We start from the raw sequence: 21,075 nt of genomic DNA, 5'->3' as shown, positions 1-21,075 counted from the left end.
TGTCAGGAGATTTAGGCTCTCTTACGTTGGCATTCCTCAGGAAAATTCCCAAACTTTTTCCTCTTGTCTCTCTGACAGAATCGCGCTCTTTAGGAGGCGCTTGAAAAAAAGAAGAGGAGAAAAAGGCAAAGGAGGAAGAAAGATGGAGGCTCTATAATCTTTGGCTCCCACAACAAACAATTAGCCCCCTTCTCTCTTTTAGAGGTGGGCAGAGGGGGGGGGGGAGAGGGGGGAGGGGGCAAAAGAGAAAGCAGAGGAGACAGAGAGGGAGAAGCAGCGAGAGCGGTGCTCTTTTATGGCTCTTGTCATATGGATGAAGGCGCAGCGCGTCCATGAGAGCGCATGCTCACCTTCAACAACAGGGCATCCACTGGGCCTCACGGCCTTTTCAGCCCAGAGAGACGAGCTCCTCAGGGGGCCATTAGAGCATGAATAGGGGCCTGACAGCCTTGTGCAGCTCTGCAGGGCATCCATAAACGCTGACATATTGACTCCCCATGCCTCTGCGCTGCCTGAGTGTGAAAGCGTGAAGGGCTTGAAGGGTGGGATTCTTTTTCTTTAATATACTGCTGACTAAAACTTGGATATTAGCTACAATACAAATGTTTGCTTATGACTTTAAGACATTCTGCTTCCACAACAGGAAAGAACTATATGTCTTATAACAGATCATTTCTTCTTCGTAACCCTTTTAATGGGTAATTTTTTTTGGGAAAATGTGCTTTAAACACTGTGAGTAGTAAGTTTTCCTTATTCACACATCCAAACGCATTTGCTTATTTTCAAAATTTTCATTATTTTTCCTCCTGTGTCACTTTTAAGGAAAAAAATCAGATTACAGAGCCACGTGGACCCTTAAAGACTTTAAGCAGACAAAATGTGAACCCGGGCTCCTGCCACCTCTCCCTAGCCCACTAAAACTGAGCTTTGCACCAGATTTTCTTTTCTGTCGAGCAGAATGTCACCGCCTGATCTCAAGTCTTTACTAATTGAGGTCACAGCAAAAGTAATGAAATTAAACGAGAGCACAAGAACATAAAAAAAGAGGAGCCCATGGGGGTCTCAGCCAAATGGCACTAGAGCCAGAGCCCTGTTCCCCCAGCAAAAAGCTCGAAAAAAAAAAAAAAAAACCTACGCACGAAATCAAACAGTTACGTCTCAGGGCTATGAGCCAAGGTCTCCTGGAGGAACAAATCATTTTCTCAACAAAGCCAAAGAGAGATTACTGGGCACAGTATAGGAATGCACAGCGGACATTTTTATGCGCCCAAGGGAAGTTTCCTAATTTTCTGGACAAGGATGGGAAGCAAATATTGCGGAAAAGTTTGTGTGGCACAGAGGACATGAGGAAGGAAAGAAGAGTTGGTGAAAGAGAGGAAGATGGAAACTTTAACAAAAGCTCAAAGAATATTTCAAAAAGAAAATAAAAGTTGTTATATTGCCACAGGAACATCTACATTTCTTTATAATGCCTGTCTGGCTGCTGATGTAGAATTGAAATATTATTTTAGAGTGAAAACTAATAAAAAGCTGTTTGATCCAAAAACCTTGGAGAATATATTATTAAAAAGGCAGTCGTGCTGTTCTCCACTAACATTTAGCAGGCTGTAAATAAACAAACCGTTACCAAAGAGCTCCTTTATATACAAGAACTTATTCTCTTACTTATTCTATTAGCTTATTCTCTGGCCACAGTAAAGCATTACAGTGCTTGGCATTAATTTCCGAGAGCCCGCCATATTGAGGGGTTGTAATGTGCACAGTAGAAAAGCTTTTTATACTGAGACTACATATTCCCCAAGGAGAGAATGACTGACGATGCAGAAATAAGCCCATTAGTTGAAAATAGGGGACAACATTTGAAATTGTGTTTTTGACGGCTAGGACAGGAGCTCCACCCCACTGTTTGGACAACTGCTTTCACAGTTTAACTTAGTAGGGAAAAAAACACATTTCTGATTTGCAACACTTAGGGAACATGCTTATTGTCTTTGTGGTTATGAAAAAAACATGCACAATTAAAACAAATGAATATTTCAGTGGCGAAGCACATCAAGAGCATAAAATGTGAAATGTTCTGGCCCTAAGTAGCATAGGCTAATGGCGATTTTTAAACTAGCAGACCATGGTCAATGCTTCTCATTCATCACTGAGGGAGAGCGCGGGTGCACTGTGCTAAACATAATTACTGTTGCACATTATGTGGGCTATTCCTGCATTGTAATAAAATTAGCCAGAAATGCTTTTTGTCTTTTCTAATGCAGCTCCATGGTAACCAGTGGATGGCCATAATGCGAAACACTGTCCCCGATCCGTGCCAGCTGTCAGAGTTTGACAACCTTAGCTGGCAAGGTGAATTGGAGGAAACTACATTTCTTTCAGTAAATTATGTGGCTCCGACCTGCTCATCCAGTGCACAATTTTACATGGATATAATAAAGTCCGAAATGTCCTGATGTAGTGAACACTCATGTTTGCGATCCTTCATTGTTTAGCACAATGACAATGGCTTAATCACCCAGACAAAGATCTATTTCTGCCAAAGGTCCTGCTTATTATTGCACCGTTCATCTTAAAATTTCTACTTCAGACAGGCAGAAAATTCAAGTGGACAACAGAGTTTTTTGTTCTGGGTTCCTCACAGAAAAGTGGCCTAACATATAATTCAAATGCTGCGAAAACATGATTTTTTTTAAGCTTTTTAAATTATATTCAATCCTTATAATAAATATTTCTAAAACACAATGGGCAAAATAAAGGTAATGCAATTTAAAAATGTCACTACAATTGTAGTGTGTGTCTAACACCTGTAAAAACGCCACAGAAAATGGCTTTCTCAGGCTTGAAAAGCTAACACAAAGGAAACGGCAACAGTTTCGTTTTTAAAATGGCTCAAACTCTAAGCAAAGCATTTCATCTGCTGACTGATATTTCCTGCGTAAGTATTATGCACAATTACCGGTGAAACTTCCACGATTTCAAAGGCCTTTGTCATTTAGCGACATTATCTGTGAGCCAGTTACAACATTTATGTTGTCTGGTAGATAACTTATTAAGCAAACTGACTACAATTTATGAAATTACATGGTTAATTATGTAGTGCCTAGAGCTGGAATGACAATAAACTATCTGTCCCCTTTGGCAGTCACCCTGCCGAGACAAAACAAAAACACTTTTTTTTTTACCTGCAGGAGAAATTTACAATAACATCAGTGTTTGTTTGTGACGTTTGGAGCTTTTTTTTTGTCCTGTAAGTGGCGTGATGTCCAGATGCCATTAACGCTCACGGTGACTTTACTGTTCACTACCCTTGTTTATGGTACTGAAATGACACCAGCTTCTCCAGCGATGTGTAGAAAAAACAACAGCACCAACCAGTGTTTTTATTCTTTTTCTTTCTTTTTTTCTTCTTCTGGAGGCCAGGTGGAAACACACCAACAGCACATCTCAAAGCAATTAAATGAGATTTCTCTCCCATAACAAATACAATAGGTTTTCCCATTAAAACCTTTGAAACGAATCTCCCCTGCTGAGAACACTTGTCTCTCCTTGTGGCATGGCTACGAATCAGCACTGAAAGATAAATAAATAGCCTTTATAAAAAAAACATTGGCCTTCTTGTCAGGACACATACCCACTCAACACTAGCAGCAGTCCACATGTCAACTCATTCCCTTCCCATTTCCTCTGCTCTCCTCGCAAAGACACTCCTGTCTAATGAAGTAGAGGGACTGCAATCCCACAGGGCTAAACACAGCTCTGTCATCCCTGAGTGTTGTTTTCCCTCTGGACAGCCCAGTCATTGTCCACTATGGAAGGTAATACTCACCATTCAGGATTCATTACAACACCAAATCTCTGAATGAGCTGCCCACTGCAAACACACAACTGCCTGCGAGAAGAAATAGGCCTCCTAGGGACCCCCTGCCAAACTTAATTGGATTGCCAATATGGCCCACAGACGTTTGAGAAGTCGAGAAAAACAATGGAGCAGAAAATAAATACTCCAAAGCCACAAAGATGACTCCACTTTGTAAACTAACACAGTATTGATCTTCTTCTTCTTCTTTTTCTTTTTTGTTTGTTTAGAAAAGCCTCATCCCTGCTAATAGCTGTCTGAGAGTGTAATCTCTCCCTTGTCCTCCCCCTCCTCTCCTCCCCTCCACATTCCCTATTATGTGGCTCCTTTCAGAGAGCCCCAAATAGTTTAGGTTCAGTGTTGCACTGGGGTATGGGGCATGGGACTGGGGACCAATTGTTTGCTAATGTTGACACCTGCCAGAGCAGGCTTGGTCTATTTGGGGCCCGCCAAGCTGTAAACTGGATGCTCCCCCTCTTTAGCGAGATTAAGTGTGGGTTGCTGGGGTCACAAATCACTGGACTCCCTCTGATGTTGTGAGGCACAGAGCCAGAGACTAAGAGGGCTAAAAGAGAAAGCTGAGGAGGGAGGGACAGAGGAGGGAAGAAGGATAAAGAGTGACAGTCTATTGTTTACTGAAAAGGAAGGGAATAATATATCTTCTTGAGTGTGCGTAACCACTGTGCCCCATTCAAAAAAAAAATATGTCAACGGTGAATCCACGTCAGCCTGCTAAGGCACTGAACAGATTTCTGCCTTGTGTTTTTGTGCCCCTTTTTTTGCGGTGCATTGTTGGTCAGAAGCTTTTTGTCTGAAATTGTCTCAGTTTATGCATTTTCTGCCCAAAAAATACAGCATTAGTACTAAAAGAAAAAACGTACTCTTTGAACATAAATACACATGATATGCTTTGTAATATACTTTTGTTCCTATTGCATTTGGATTCAGGGAATCTAAGAATATATTAATAGGTATTTCCATATATATATATATATATATATATATATATATATGTGTGTGTGTGTGTGTGTGTGTGTGTGTGTGTGTGTGTTCTTAAAAAAAACAACAACCCCCACACACATATTATACAATGATACAGAGAAAACCATTGGCTATGACAGACAGTGCCCAGCTCCTCCTCCTTCCCCTTCCTTTGCAGATGTACATTAATGCAAAAAAAGGCAGAGATCTGAGCTGCAGCAGAAGCACCCTGTCTCCCTTTAAAACTGCTGCTGTCCAGCCTGATCGTGTCAGTTTGAAGGCCCCTATTCAAAAGTATTCATGCATCTGCCTTTGAGGCACAATAGCAGCTAGTTTATAAACTGTCTGCCCAGGCACCCAAAGGCTTTAGTTCTTATTGTTTTCACCCCCTTAATAAACTTTTTGGAGGAGTTCATCAACTTGGCTGAATAGCCTATGCAGCAAGTCTCAAGACAGAAAATAACAGACGGGCCTTTTCTCCTCCCTCTTCTTTCTCTCTTCCTTTTCTAGTGGCTGTTCATTTAACAATGGTGAGAGTAGGCTGTCAGACATCACAGAGCTTTTAACCAATACAAGAAAAAAAGAAAAAGATTTTTTTTTTAAAAAAAAGAAAGAAAATGCAGTCTCTTAGAATGGAGATGGAAGACAATTACATTTTTACATTTGCACAGAACTAGAGGCCAGTCAGCTCCAATAACACAATAAGATAAAATGTTATATGTAAAGAATATATGTGTGTGCGCTCTTGAAAGGGCAAAAATTGTGCTACTTTTTTTTTAAAGAAATGAGAAACTCCGCTTTAAGCTTTAAATGCACGTCCGCATTTCTACAAACAGCGCATTTAACTCCATCAAAAAATATTAATTAACTTTCAGTATCAGTAAATTTGCCTGACACCTGTTAGACAGCCAGCACAGAAATTATGGGATGCAATAAAATGTAATTTTGGGTGTAAGCCAACAGTAATCCACTGTTATACCTTTAAACTCTGTCGAAAAAAAAATTAGCCAAACTTAAAAGTCTTTAATAGATGTCTGCTCTAATTAATTTCATACCTAATTAAAACAAGGCTAGAGTCCATGCACGCTGGCCTGTTTAGCCCGCTGGATGGCCATAATTGAAGTAATAGCGGAAAAAAGGGGGTGCTGCTTAGAAATAAAAGCCCGCAGCGGTCCAATTCAGCAACATCGCCATCCAACCACGCTGCCCACCCCTCCTCCCCCTCCCACCATCTGACCCAAAAAGGCCTTATTGGCTGCCCCGGACCAACCACCTACTGTTTCCCACCGATGCTCTCGGTGCGTTTTAACACCCTAATTAGATGTGACAAGTTCAACGAGCTGGTTTCAGAGGAGGAAAAGCTGGTCAGGTTATGATTTCCGAGTCAGACTCACAGGGGACTCTGCGGACAGCTGATTCCTGTCAGCCTCATTCATCTTCTTCCAGCCAATTAAACATTAATGCTAACAAAGCGCTGGCAATTTGGAGAATACGTCAAGCCCCTAAAGTGGAAATGTAAATGTTTTTGAGGCGATGTCAGGCGGGCTGCTGCTGACAGCAACGATACTTTCAATGTAATAATAATAATAATAATAATAATAATAATAATAATAATAATAATAATAATAATAAGTAGTAGTAGTAGTAGTAGTAGTAGTAGTCGGTGAAATTTGTCACATTCTAAACGGGTAATTTTAAAAAAGTGCGCTTTTTTGCAGTTGTTTCCGTGAAAAAACCACAACGTAACCCTAAAGCGCCTCAAATGTCATGAAATCCATCACTCCTGCATTATTATTATATAAAGTTCGGGCAAATTGACATTTTAAAACGACGACAGTTGTTTAAAACCTGCTCTAAACCTGCATCCGTTCGAGCTAAGAAAAATTATTAAACCACAATTAAAAAATGAAGTCAAGTGCATCAAAAAGAAACCCCGAAGCTGTACGAATGAATGGAAATTCTTCCTCGGAGTTTTTAAACACCTCCACCTGTTGACGTGACCGTGTGATGCACGTGGTAGAGAGACAGAGAGAAGGGGAGGGGAAGGAAATGAGGACAAGAGAGAGGAAGAGAAAGAAGGCAAACTTGAGCAAAAAGAGATGATGAAAAATTGAGACTCTATTTATTTTGGACCAGAGCCCCGCGGGCACTGCGCAGGTTCTCGGAGCCCCATAGTGAAAATTGGCGGAATAAAACACAGACAGAAATGAGAGACGCGCTGAAGCACCCTACTGTTGTGACAGGATACCTGGAGGGCAACGCTTCCTCTTTAATTTGTCTCGTATGGCTCGAGACCCCCAACCAGACATTCAATCCTCAGAGTCAGCGTAAGCCTACTGAATTTAATTCTCGATGGTGAAATTATATGCTATAATTAAATATCATATCATTAAAAAAATGCTCTGTGGCATAGAGGAATCTTATCGAATTGGTCTTCCTCGGCTTCCTCGTTGTTATCACATTAATAGTAACAACATCTAAAATGGGCCTATCAGCATTTGCGGGGGAAATTGCGGGCTAAACAAAGGGCACCTATGGGATAACAGCTTATATTCTGATATTTTCGAGCAGGAAATGTTAACCTTGAAATGCTGCTATCTGCGCCTAACAATGTGTGATCATAACCCCATAAATGAGGGGAGAAATTGAATCCTTTTAAGTTATTAAGCAGGAAAGGATTATAAACTCGTCTTTATAAATGAGCTAGAAATCCCCATGTCTTCCTCTGTACACTTTTAAATTTCCCACAAGAAGCTGGAGAGGAAAGATTGCCCCTTTTCAAGAGCCCCACAAGAGATGGAAAAACCATTTTTGTACCCAGATAGGAAGTCGTCCCACATGGTAAGCGCCACTTTAATTAATAGACAGCCTTGAGAGGTATCACTGTCAGCTTGGATAATGGTGACAGAGCTAGTGTTTGTGCTTCCATGAATATTTCTCATGTGATCAAAGTCAAATGTCAGCAGAGAATGAATTTAAGCCTACTCGATTTTTTTTCTTATTTGCAGCCTAATGCTTTGGACACTTAAAGCTCCTGACACCGAAATGTCTCGCCGGTTTGGTAGGCCTACAAGCTTAAACTGAACTCTCCTAAAAAAAAATGATGCAGCGCTCAAATATCCGCTCTACGCAGCGCAGTTTGCTGTTATTATGTCGCACGGTTTGCTCACGTTACCTCGCTGGAACCAATAGAGTAATTTGTAACAGTGTTTGTAGCGCTTGTCATCAAGTCTCGCGATATGTCATTAAATAACAAATTACACCATAATCTTTGAATGAAAAAAGGCTGATTTTTTTTTAAGAAGGGAGGGGTGGGGAGTGCATTGAAACAGTGGCGGAAATGCGGAAATGTTTCTCTTTTTTTGTACGCTGTTAATTTTAATTTCTAAATCTACAATTTTAGCACATTGCTGATACCGAAATGGAAATTTGTCACACTAATGACAAAATGACGGCGAGACATCGTTAACAATAATGGATTTACCACATGACCAAGCTATGGGCTAAATGTGCTCATCGTTTCTCTATCTAAGGTGTCGATATTATTATCATTATTATTCTTATTATTCTTATTCTTATTCTTATTATTATTATAGTTTATAAACAGTCACTGAAACCTGTTAACCTACCACTATTTGGACTACTGCAGTCTCGAAAGAAAGATTAAAAAGGTACTTATGTGTATTTTTGAATTTTCTTTTTGTGTAAAAAACAAACAAAACAAAAACAACAACAACAAAAAAACCCCAGAGATCCCCGGGTGTCCGGACATCTTAAAAACTATTCACAATGTATATTTTCTAAAGAAATGTTAAAATTACCAAATAAAACTGATACAGCGTGTGTTAATTATTGTCAAAATAATTACTCTTTATGATATTTGTTTTCTTACCTTTTCTTTTATTAAGCTAAAAAAGGAAAAATGAAATTGAAATATCATTACTTTTATTTTTGTACTGGAAAAAAAACAACAACAACAACAACAACAACAACAATAATAATAATAATAATAATAATAATGATGATGATACTACTACTACTAATAATAATAATATCGACGATGTCATGTCTTTCAGCTCCTGCCCCCTTTATAAGAGATGTAGGCCTACCGATGTAAATTCCAGTGAAATGTGGCTTGAGTGGCTGCGGGGACAGGGGAGGTTAATCCGAGTTTAATGCAGTGAAGCACAGCGCAGGGTCTGGGCTATGATGGGTATGTTATCTCTCCCCAACATTTGGGTCTCCCTCAATTTCCACCCAGCCAAATAGCTGCGAGAAAGTGCAGATGGAGTCACTCTCAATGCCTGAGGAAAAAACGTTATTAATAGCTAAATAACTTCCCCATACTTTCACTGAATCTCTCTCACACACTGTTCCAGATGGATTTGTTTGAAGTGGTCTCTCGCTTCATTCCCCTGTCCTTCTCATTCAGCACGGCTTTAGACCCGAAATATAGCTACATTATATTACCATACACTTAGAGACTGGGTGTGCGTGCACGAGGGCGCGCTTCCCTGTGTGCGCGCGCACACACGTGCGTTTGTGATGTGGAAAGCGCAGAGAGGGCAGCTTTTCACATTTTCATCACCATGCAAGCAGAAACTATTTTTTCCCCTTGTTGTTTGTTTGTTTCTGTAGCAGATCACATGCAGGGTACCTGGCATTGAGGGGTAAACCTGAAGAAAACATGTTTCCGTCGTAATTAATGAAACATGCCGACTTATAACTGAAGCTGAAATGGAAAAGAGACAATACGATCCACATACTTTTGAAGTAATGCAGTATGCGACTCACATTCACTGGATTCCAAATTGTATTTCACTGAATATGGATCTATAGTAACAGTTAGAGCCTCCTCTTTCCCCAGTCCCACCTGGCTGTTTGGGCTGGTCTGGCTTCCTCACACCTCTCCTCTGCTCTGTCACTTTCCCTCCCCACTGCCTTGAAATAATCCCTTCTGACATCTGTTTAATTACACCGAGGACCTCAGGTAATCCTGCGATTTGCTGAAATGTCCATCGCGTGTCTGCAGCGCATCTAACGGTCAGTTTGGATGCATCAGTGTGGCAGATTGACGCCAGGCAGCTGATTCGCCTTCTGATTCTCACCGGGGTGGCGCAAAACATAACGATGCCCACGTTTGCGCACAGCGGTCTTTAAGCACCTTCTTGCGCGCAATTAAAACCCTGGGACTGATTTTAATAGCCGTGCGTGACAACTAAAGTGCGCACCTTGGACTGGAAATTTGTTTCTGCAAAAATTGTGGGATAGACCAGGATCACCACTCCAAACAGTTATCAACGACAAAAGGCCCTAAAAGCGAGACTTTTCCGGCGGTTATGCCCTGAGTTTTGATTGGTTTATTTTCCACTACAACCTTATGAAAACAAACAAACAGCTGTCTTCATGCAGCAAATAAAATCTACATTATTGTAATGTGGTTAGGACTTTAAATACACGTTTAATAAAGCTAGATTAAAGCTGGGATAAATCCGTGATGTAACCTCTGAGAAAATCAAATGCGCAGACCTAATAAACAAATAGATAAATAAATAAAGTCTTAAAATCTGGATGAGTAAACGAATAAAAAAAAATCTCATGAATTTTGTGCCCAGGGCGAGCCACTGTGAGCTCCGCTCTGAGATGAAAGTGAAAAGAAATAAAAGGCTCTATTTAATCTGCTTTAAAACCCCTCTCCACATAAGGGCTGTGCTTCAAACTCGGAGAGTGAGGGGCTGATTGGGGATAAATACATTTCTTACCATGCCTGCGAGCTATTACACCCGGCACGAACACAGCCACCTATTCAGCAACCATCGTTTCCAGTGCTTACTCTAATAAGTATTAACATTATTAAATGCCATCCGGTTGCTGGTAGTCTAAACTGCATTACGCAGAGGGTGCGTCTCTTTTTATAGCAACGTAAATCAACCCCAATTTAAAACACGAGCAGCGGTAAGGAGAAAAAAAAATAGAAGCAGGAGAATTATGTCTATATTGTGCACCATCAAAAAGAAAAAGAAAAAAGTAAACAGTCAATAATTACGCGATGATTTTGCAAGTAAGAACTTCAAAATGCAAACGTGTGCATCAGTTGTGCGCATTTTTTTTGTTTTCGTTATAATGATAATAAAAATTATTATTATGGTCATTTTGAGACTGCACGGTTTGCGGCTCATCTATATGGACATTGGACATTTTTGCAAGAAAAAGGTTGTTTTTTTTCCTAACATTAGCGCGTGGTGTGAAAGAAAAAGAGACCGTTTTCACGCTATCACTTGATTCTTCTCCAACGGACCATTATATAAAATTACAAAACTATCTACCAGCGGGGCGTACTGAATAATTCATCTCCTTTTATGTCTCTTCTTGCCCTTTGTCCAAAGTTTTCGCTCTCTCTCCCTCTCTCTTTTTTTAAACCAGGTTTTTGAATAAGAATGGACGGACCCATACTCTCCTTTTCGCTGCCCTGCTTTCCAGGATTTGCTTTTGTACATCGGACCCTTTACTTTATAAACCGCATCAATAGAGGGGAGGGTTTTTTTTTTTTGCTCGTAAAGTTCATCTTCAAGTTTGAAAAATTCTTCTTGGCCGTCCCTTTTTTTCTTTTTCTTTTGTGATAAAAAAAAATCTATTTAAACCCTTTCAGACGTTTGATTCAGACACTGTGCATTTCTCCCGCTTTCATAGCCAAGCGTAAAGAAATAATAGAAAAAAATAAAATATGATAAAATCAGAAAATCATGTTAAAAAAATACCTGAAATTAAAAGAAATTTCCCCATGATTCCATGGTCTAACAATTTCATAATTAATATACATAAAACAAGCTACAAAAACGAACGTATCCTATATAACAGGATATACCCAAAATCCTTCGAAGTGCCTCATAAATACGGAAGGCGCTGACAGCAAATACCTGCATCGCTTTATTTCCCCTCCTAGCAGCATCAGAGCAAATAATAATATGAACACTGATTTCCACTTTAACTGACAAGTGGTGAAATGTCGGTGAACTGACATCGATTGTGAAATGGGTCAACTGTCAGCTGTCGTTTAGAGGTCGTTAAATGAGTGAATGAATGAGGAGGAATTTGCTACACAAATTAATTTTCTGCAGTTAAATACCTTCTGCCAAGGCTCTCATAAATAATTGAGTGAATGAACAACTGCTGGCTCGGAGTTAAAAGCAGGAATAAATTCACTCCGTTTAGCTGCAGCTCGGGTGTGGGACAATTTCCCAAGAGGACGTGAAGTAGGAAGTCTATTTAAAACACTTGCTTCCTGATTACAAGGTTGAAATTTACTCTAAATAATAATAATAATAATTTCTTATTTCAGACATATACAAAAGGGCCATATATTTTCTGCTGTTAACTTACATTTATCACCGAGGATGCCATCGATGCTATGCTTTGTTTTCTTTTCTCCATCTTCATCCTTCTTATCACAGTCATCCTCGTCATCTTTTTTGCCAAATCGGGCCCTCAAAACGCGGCTGATGGAGCTCACTAATGGCAACAAAAAGGTAAACGGGTGATTAGCCCTAAAACCCATAAAAGAACCATAGTAATCCTATCATACATTTTTAGAAGGCTATACCACACAAAAATAGCACAGCAAAAAAATAAATAAAAAATAAAAAATAAATTAAAAAAAGTTTTACATGAAGCAGCAGAAGCGCTAGGAAAATATTTTAAAAGTGTTTTTCTGTATTAAACGTAAGTAAAATTACACTGTAATACATTGATGGGAATTTACTATGGAGCACTGAAGCCACATTTCAACGGGATGAGTTTTTTTCTGGGTTAAACAGCTGAAGGTGCGCCCTTTATTATCAGTAACTGAAGCTTAAAACGTGGGATTCAAAGTGATGTTCATTCAGAAGTGATGCTGCAGTGTTCGCTGGTAGTAGGGAAAAAAAGTGCAGCTTACCAGATGAAGCCTCACCTGAAGGAACTGTGCTTCTGTCGCACACCCCGTCCTTCAGCAGCTTATCCCGGATCTCCCAGCTGAACATGCCCGGGTTTTCTCTCTTGTACTCTTCGATCCGCTTCTCCACGTCAGGCGTTGCCACCTGCTTTAGGTTTGAAAAGGTGTAAAAAGGAGAGGGGAAAGACAAAAGAGGGGAAAAGAAGGAATTTCAGTTTTAACCGAGATGTGATGATATTTTTGTTTTAGTCCATGAAAGATCAACGAAAAGATAATACGAACAAAATCTAAAATGAAACTCTAAATTATGCTAAATAACTCTAAATTATATTATTAATAATTTTAAAATGTAGGATTATTTTTTTAGTCGGGATATAGGCTCATGCAGGCAAAGAAACAGAAAACTGGCTAATCAGTGACACATTTTTACGTCACCCTAGTCACAATTTTATAAAGCTAATAACCAAATATAAGAAAAGAAAAAGGTATGAAATACACCACAAATATATTGTGGTTAATCAATATAATATAATTATATCATTATAAAAAAAATAAATGTTTGGTTCTCAATTTTTTTCTTTTAGCTTTTATTTTGTGTCATTTTAAATTTAATATTTGTATTTATTTTAGATCTTCATGAACCCTATAAAAATGTTGCAGGTGTGTTACCCACCTTGAGAAAATTATTATTATAATATTGCACTTGATCTGCAATAACAACACAAACATCAGGTTTGAGTTCACTCAGGTGTCATGCGCTTTTTGCCACTCCACCTCCACCTCCCCACCCCTCCCCACCCTCTCTCCCATCCTCGTGCTACTGTGACCCATTTCCTGGACCGTGGACCCCCACTCACCCTGGGCTTGCTGCCTCCTATGGCCCCGGGACGGATCGAGCCGGTCTCTTGGTACCGGCAGAGGATCTTGGAGACACAACCGTGAGAAACTCGCAGTTGTCGCGAGATTACGCAAGGTCGGATGCCGTGGTGGGCCATCTCCACTATCTTGTGTCGGATGTGATTTGGCAAGGGCCTCCCGTTGATGAACACTCCGCCAAGCTGGTTCACCCTACCCTGGCCCAGAGGCGTGGATACTGCGCCACAACAATAAACAATAAAAGTCTCAACAAACAACACAAACTACACATCACGTTTCCTGTGGAGCTTTTGCTCTCTTCAGAGTAGACCAGGCTAAAATTTTACTATAGTCAAACAGCTGCATATTTGTCATGTTCCTGACTTTTAATGGGACGCAGTTTACACACATTATCATATTATACATTTTCAACAAAGCATCGTGCCAAATTCGTCCAGCCTCAGTCTGGCTGACAGGATGCTTGCAAGGCCACTTCAGGATCCAATTTCACATTCAAGAGACACTAAAGAGGGTGACACTTCTCACCTTGATTATTCCTAGTCATGCTGTACAAATATTGATGTGATCCTTTGAGCCATCTCTTTGCTGTGTGTATTATTGCCATTTCCAGCAGCCAGACACTTGAACAAATCCCGGAGCTCGAGTAACTTGCGAGCTACGTGGTTTTTGTACATTTCAGTCCAGAGCACTTGAGCACGAACTGGTTGTAAGGGGAAAACTGTTTCCATAAATGCATGCAAATACAAAATGATCTCCTTTTTTGTTTCCTCCATCCCTTTCCCCCGCCATATGTTCAGACGACTTGAGTGTGCTGGGCATCGAAGTAAAAAAATAAATAAATAAATTACCAATTAGATTGCTTTGCGTGTGTGTGTTTGTGTGTGTACGTGTGTGTGCAGCCATAAAAGTTAGAGCATTAAAAATGCTAAAAAAAATATACAATAAAATAATCTTAAATTAAAAAGAAACTCTACATTTAATAGTAAATTTAGAATATTTTTTATTTTAATGGAAGTGAAAAAACGGAAATGCATTTGTCATTATAACAAATATTTCATCCATCATAAACAACATTAGCAAGAAAGATAATACGTTTGAAAATAGATTCACTATAGAATAAATATAGTGTCATACAAAACACACACTTCAGAGTGACTCAACGCAGGAACATGAGGCTGGAGTACCGTTGACCATGACTTCGGGTTAACTTTCATCAGCACTGACTGGAGGCTCGTATTTGTCCACCCATCTTTTTCTTCCCAGCATGCCGCCGATAACAAACTGTGCTCTGTGTCACTACCACGGTGGAAGCTGACAGAGCGAACAGCCGACAATCTTTATCAGCTCGAGTTCAGATGTTTTACACGTTTGGTCATTTTTCTTACCTTCCAGGGGGAAGCCGGTTCGGGGGTAGTTCTGGCCTGGCGCAGGGCGCACCATCCGAGGCACTGTTCCTGGTAAAGTAGCCATCATGTAGCTACACAGACAAACACAAAACCGGGGTCTGCTCGAAACTGCTACTCTTAGAAAGTCCAAGCCAAAAAAATAAAAATAAAATAAAATTAAATTAAAAAAAAAAACCGGAATGTATTCAAAATGCTGAAAACAAGATGCTCTGCTGCTGTCAAATCCCAATCCCAGGCGGAGAAACTGGACTAGCCCTTCTTCCACCGGGGGAAAAAATAAAAGTGATGCTTTCCTCTGCTGCGATAGATATGCCAAAGAGAGAGAGAGATAATAAAGAAAGCATCAAATAAAATCTAAAAAATCTCTACAAAGGAAAGTTTGCAAAATGGATGATTTGCACCCAAAGTATCTGCGGTAGATAAAATGCAGTGTTATTCTTTTCCCCTTGGTGTAGTTTGGATTCAGTGTAATGTCTGCTGGCTGGTTGGAAGTAGTTTAAGTGGCCAACTTTCGTGCATGGCGTAGGAGGAGACAGCCGAGCGCTCCCATAGGCTCACTGCCCTTTCTTTTATGGATGAAAGAGAGTGGGTTTAGCCAGGAGCCGGTCGACCAATCAGAACAACACATTCCACTTTTAATCCACTGCTGTCTCTCTCATAAGAGCCCGTACACCCAAACCAGTTCAAAATGTTAATATATCTAAATGTTATTGTAAAGCCATCATTTCAAAGTGTGGGGCTGCCTTCATCACACCCAGCTGTCTAACCCTGTGGAATATTAATATTTTTTTAAATTACAACTTTCTTTCTTTCTTTCTTTCTTTCTTTCTTTCTTTCTTTCTTTCTTTCCATATATAAAATATATATACATTTTAAAACACACGGAAGGCAAAGATAGAATTTCCCACACAGAAAAAAATACGATTGTTACGTGAATAAAATAAATTCAAGCCTTTGAAATATTTAACATGTTATCATAATATTTACCTGTAAACAATCGACTATTATTACATATTACAAATAAAAAATATGGAAAATCACGACAGGAAAAATATCTAAATGAATTTACTAAAATCATGTGTTCGATAGTGTTATCCATATGCAAAGGTTACTCTTCCATTAATGCGCTGGTTTGAATTACAAAAGAAAAAAAAAAAAGACAGGAAAAAAAGTCGGGCCCAAAATAACCGAGTTAAGGACTGAAGGTGTGTTTTCTGAATGGACAAAGTGCGCTACAGCTCAGCGAGGTTTTGAGTGTGAGATGCTTTTGGCTTGTTAACCTTTCAATTAAGTAAATGTGCGCAACATGAACATCTAAAACGCTCCTATATAGCCTTTGTGGTAATTACAACATTTGGATCGACCCGCTATTGACGACAACAGGTTGACTTGACCCGCTGGAGTACGCACAAGCGTAATTGCTCAAAAGGTAATTGTTTAAAAAATAATGCGCTATGACTATTAAAGTGGAATAGAAAGAGCACATATGGCAGGAAAGAAGAGGTGCATGTGTCAACTCTGTGGGCCCACCGTGCATATAAAATTGTGTGACAATTGCCGTGGAAAACACTCCTGGTGGAAGGCAATTTCACAAATAATTTTAGCAACAATTAGGGAGTGTGGAGGGGTGAAATGGCGATTTCACATGCAGATGTGCCGGTGGGAAGGGATCTGGTATCCTGCCGAATAGCTATGACCCTCACTCTCCCGCTTTGGTTTGCTTCACATGGGACAGAAAAGCACAAAGAGACCGCCTCACCCTCCTGGGAAGCCGCAAAGAGCACTGGATTAAGTCAAGCATCAATCATGTGAAATCCAAACAACAGCACATTTCTGTTACGGAAAGCGTGCTCTTTCACAAACATTTCCACCTCTCAGTTTCTCTCTCCGAAGCCACAACAGGTAGGTTTCACTGCGTTTCTGAAATCACACAGACACGCAAATAAAGCTAATAATCCCGCATTCCAAATATCATTGGTTCACCACCACCAAGTCTTGCCTCTGTTATGATAATTATTACAAGCCTGATAATAATTTGCTATGCAACTGTTTATAATTACACCCAAAAGAAAAGCTGTAGCAGAGTGCAGAAAAATTTACATTATCATGCATTTATGTGTGATGATGATCAGGTTTTTATATATATATATATATATATATATATATATATATATATATATATATATATATATATATATATATATTAACTACACAGGTGTTTTTTCCCCTCTGGGTTATATCCTCACATTTTTTTAATGTCACAATTTGCAGGCTCACAGTAACAATTTTCACCCAGTTAAGAGTTACACTGCCTTATGCATTGATAGCTTGCCAGGTTTATTTGTGCAGAAGGAACGCAACAAGCTTGCAAAATAACACACAACTTTAGAGGTGAATAAAAAAAGCGAAAGAAGCAGGTTTAATTCTGTATTGCACAAGGAGAGCTGTGAATCATATGAACAGAATCAGAGGTGTTGAAGAAAGATACTGATTTATATTTATTTATTATACATACACATATATACATATATATGTTTATGGCAGCTTTGATTTAGTTTGACCTCTGGTGATACAGAAACGCTGTCACACTGTGGTAAAGATTTTGAGTATTTTTAATAGTGATTTTCATATTAGTTTAAAATTATTCAGCTGCCATAAATATGGCGGTAGCATGTCCACTAGTGGGCGACTGCCGCTTCACTACTTCTAACAAATGATTTAAGATCAAAAAAGGGACAAAAGCAATTTTCTGAGAGCGTCATGTTGCTCCAAACAACAATTTTGTAGCCCTAATGCATGCATGCATTATGCATTAAGTGGAGTCTGACTCACGCTTGTCCTTGTCACACCCTAAACTTCATTTAGCCTGGTTGTTTCTGCAGGGTTTAGCACAGCTCATATAAGTAACTCTGTCACTTCAGTTTCCTTTTAGCGGCAGCAGACAGAAAAACACTTCCTCTCTCTCACGATATCGTCTCCAATCTTATCTTGATCGGGACCACTCTTCAAACACTTTCCTACATAGCCTCTCATTATTTGTGTTATGGCAATTACCAAAGTTTCTTTTTTGCTTGTAGGTGAAGACTCCCCCCCCCCCCCCCCCTCCTATCTACATGTATTCTCTCAATACACGGCATTTAGGTTTCACATTGAGGCACACAAAAGAGAAAACACCTTTGATGAGAGGCATCGCCAATTTAGGCTTTATCTGCTCCTGAGCTGAACAAAGTCGATATAAACATTATTGTTATTTAGATTTTAACAGTTCTTTTATCTTCCATTAGGTGAGTGTGGAGTGTGCACAGCAACACAGCAAACGGTGTGCTGAATATATTTAGATTTAGATGATTTTTTGTTTTTTTCAATATCTGCTGCTCATTCTTTTTTTTTCTTTTTTCTTTTTTAAAATTATGTCTGTTTATAAGGAACAAAAGAAACTCAAGACTCAACATTTGGAAACTAAATAAGTAACGGTTCATAGATTCAGATCTTACACACAAAACATAACAAAGTTTTAGAAAAGTAATCTGAATTTTTAATAAAAATATACATATAAAGTAAAATAAATCAAATATCAGCCACTTATTTAAAAAAAAAACATTTGTTGCCATTCATAAATATAAAATCTGGCTTATTATCTCACAATTTCTACTTAGCAATATACTATTTCACAATATTTTCTCAGTATTGAACGATTGTTTTCAGAAGTCTGGTAAATTGATAATAACCCAAACCTTTGATGCCTCACAAAAAATGTTTTAAGTGGCGTAAACAAGCTTCCATACATTCTGTTCTTCTTCTTTTTTTGAATAACCTTACATCTGCACAAATACTCAGTACATGAACTCACTTTATTAAATAAACTGCAACCCATAACATACAAAAAGGAAGTTGTTCATTGCATGAATATTGAATATTTTTACTACCATCATGTCTCCAATTCATGGTTTACTTCCACTGCAAGGCTCAAGGCTCTGGGGGTGGGGTGGGGTGGGGGGTCTTAATGAAAGAGAGCTACACTTCCACTACTGCCTTGTTAACTTGAAACATTTTCACAGCAGAGTTATCCAAATGTGTAATCACTTCCTTATGGGAATTATTTTATCAGGATAGAGAGAGTATAAAATGCCTTCTAAGGAGGAGACTGGTGAAAAGCTTACGATGTGTTGTAACTGTAATTAAAGAAAGCTGATGTGAGATATTCATCTCATTATGTGTGGCACGGGGAGGAGCTGTGAACAGGCATGTAGGGTCTGACAAGGTGACATTTGGTTAATAAGGAGAGCAAGGAGGCAGCGATTCTTTAAACACATTCAGAACAAATTAGCCAACATGTGAACTCAGTCTCACCCTGGCTCAATACAAACAGTGCATAGTGTGTATAAAAAATAAAGAGACATGGTGAAATAGTAAAAGGTAAAAAGTAAGCCAGTGAGTTTGGAAAAACAAACTTGGAAAAGAAAAACAGAAATAAATGTACAATCATGAAATAGCTTTAGTGTGCAGAAGCCTTTTGTCTTTTGGAAATAGTCTTTTAAAGAAAAATTAACTCCCATCTTCGGAGGTTAAGAAGATTTTAGTGATAAGAACAAGGGTAAAAAAATCTGTTAAAGCTGAAAAATTTTGCTTCACTTCTCTACAAAATCACTCTTTAGTTGATCTGTCTCTTATCTGGTCCAATAAACAGCCTCCTTTTGGGGCAAGCCAAAAAAAGTTGCCATGTGCTGCTTTAGAGCAAAAAGATATCAAACAACATCCTTTCCCTTCCTTGTTCCTCTCCATGCACTCACTCCGCGCTCACACACAATGTGTGGCAGGCCCAGAGGAAAAACAACATGTGTTACGTTGACATCTAAGTCTGGCGCCTGAATTATGAGTCATGGAGAAATCTATAACTCAACTGATGATCAAACACGGCTAAAGGCCACTTAGAGGGGGAAACTCTCTGTGGATTTACAGAGATCAGAGGACTTGGCAAGTGAGAAACAAAAGACAGTCAACCCTTGGTAAAAATGAGGCCACGCAATCAGATTTGATCAAGTTTTGAAGAACTGAAAGTGCGTGTTGCCATCTTGTTGCAGCAGAATCAGCTGACTGATTGGTTCTGCGGAAATTAGTGGGGTTTGCAGGTGACATCACACAAACGGGCGGTCTCAGCTGGATGGGTGCAGGTGGGTGCAAGGGTAGAAGCAGCAGGCTGGGGTTTGATCTGTGGCAGAGTGGGTGACATCCTGTCACTGCTCATTATAGTGTGAATTCTGTTTATCTTCAGTAACACCTTCACTTGGCACCAACAGCAAATCTAGTGATGCGACACAGTAGATAGAGGTCTGCAATAGAGAGAAAGGAGTCCAAAACTAGTCTGATGGGTGGAGATAGTGCACAAAGACACATAATATAAAGTGATGAAATAAGAGGAATCTCACAACCAGGAAGCCACTGGAGATAAATAAGCATAAAATACAAGGCACATGATGAAGCGCTGATGATGACTGTTGTCTCCTCAAAGCCTCAGAAAGTTCAACAGTGCTCCTTTATCCCTCTTAGACAATATGTTAGGAGACCTGTTGTCTTCATATCCCGAGGCTCTTATCGCCCCACAGCAGAGCCCACCTGCCCTCTTCTGTTTAACGCAACAGACAACCAATAAAGGAGTCCTCTCTGTTTTACTGTCAAACGAAATTACACTTCCATTTCAAATACACCCGTTTCTTTAACATCTGTTTATGTAAGGATGTTGCGAGAGTTTAATGCGATGCCTGCTACTCTGAGTTTTGCATAAACAAGGTACCATGTCATAGCCAACCGCTGATCTCATGTCTTTGATCATTTGCCTCAGACCTGCACAAACGCATTGAGATAATGCAACATTTTAAATGGTGTATAACTTGTCATGGCCGCCTACGATGTCCCTAAGATAAGGCTGCTCTTGGTTTAGTGTCAGTATCCTCGGAGAAGGGCATTTTTACAGTTGCACACTGAAAAATCTCTGCGTTGCTACTGGGTGTTCAATAAACAGGTTA

General features: G+C 39.5%; 1 protein-coding gene across 2 annotated transcripts in view; it reads right to left on the bottom strand.

The window, feature by feature from the left end:
• The window catches only part of pax7a (paired box 7a), a 44,361-nt gene extending 28,500 nt beyond the window's left edge, over positions 1 to 15,861 (bottom strand). The window contains exons 1-4 of one of the 2 annotated variants that reach the window (XM_085159026.1): positions 15,032 to 15,861; positions 13,628 to 13,863; positions 12,789 to 12,918; positions 12,221 to 12,349 (exon numbers count right to left, since the gene is read on the bottom strand). In XM_085159026.1, coding sequence (XP_085015152.1) covers positions 12,221 to 12,349; positions 12,789 to 12,918; positions 13,628 to 13,863; positions 15,032 to 15,119 — 583 coding nt within the window. In that variant the 5' untranslated portion in view covers positions 15,120 to 15,861. Of the gene's footprint in view, positions 1 to 12,220; positions 12,350 to 12,773; positions 12,919 to 13,627; positions 13,864 to 15,031 lie in introns of both variants that reach the window. The other variant, XM_085159025.1, reaches the window with a different exon arrangement.
• Positions 15,862 to 21,075: the final 5,214 nt, after the last annotated feature.

The sequence above is a fragment of the Neolamprologus multifasciatus genome, chromosome 5, assembly GCF_963576455.1.
Source record: "Neolamprologus multifasciatus chromosome 5, fNeoMul1.2, whole genome shotgun sequence".
NCBI classification, from domain to species: Eukaryota; Metazoa; Chordata; class Actinopteri; order Cichliformes; family Cichlidae; genus Neolamprologus; species Neolamprologus multifasciatus.
Note: the sequence above shows the minus strand (reverse complement) of the source record. Positions and strands in the feature narration are given on the sequence as shown.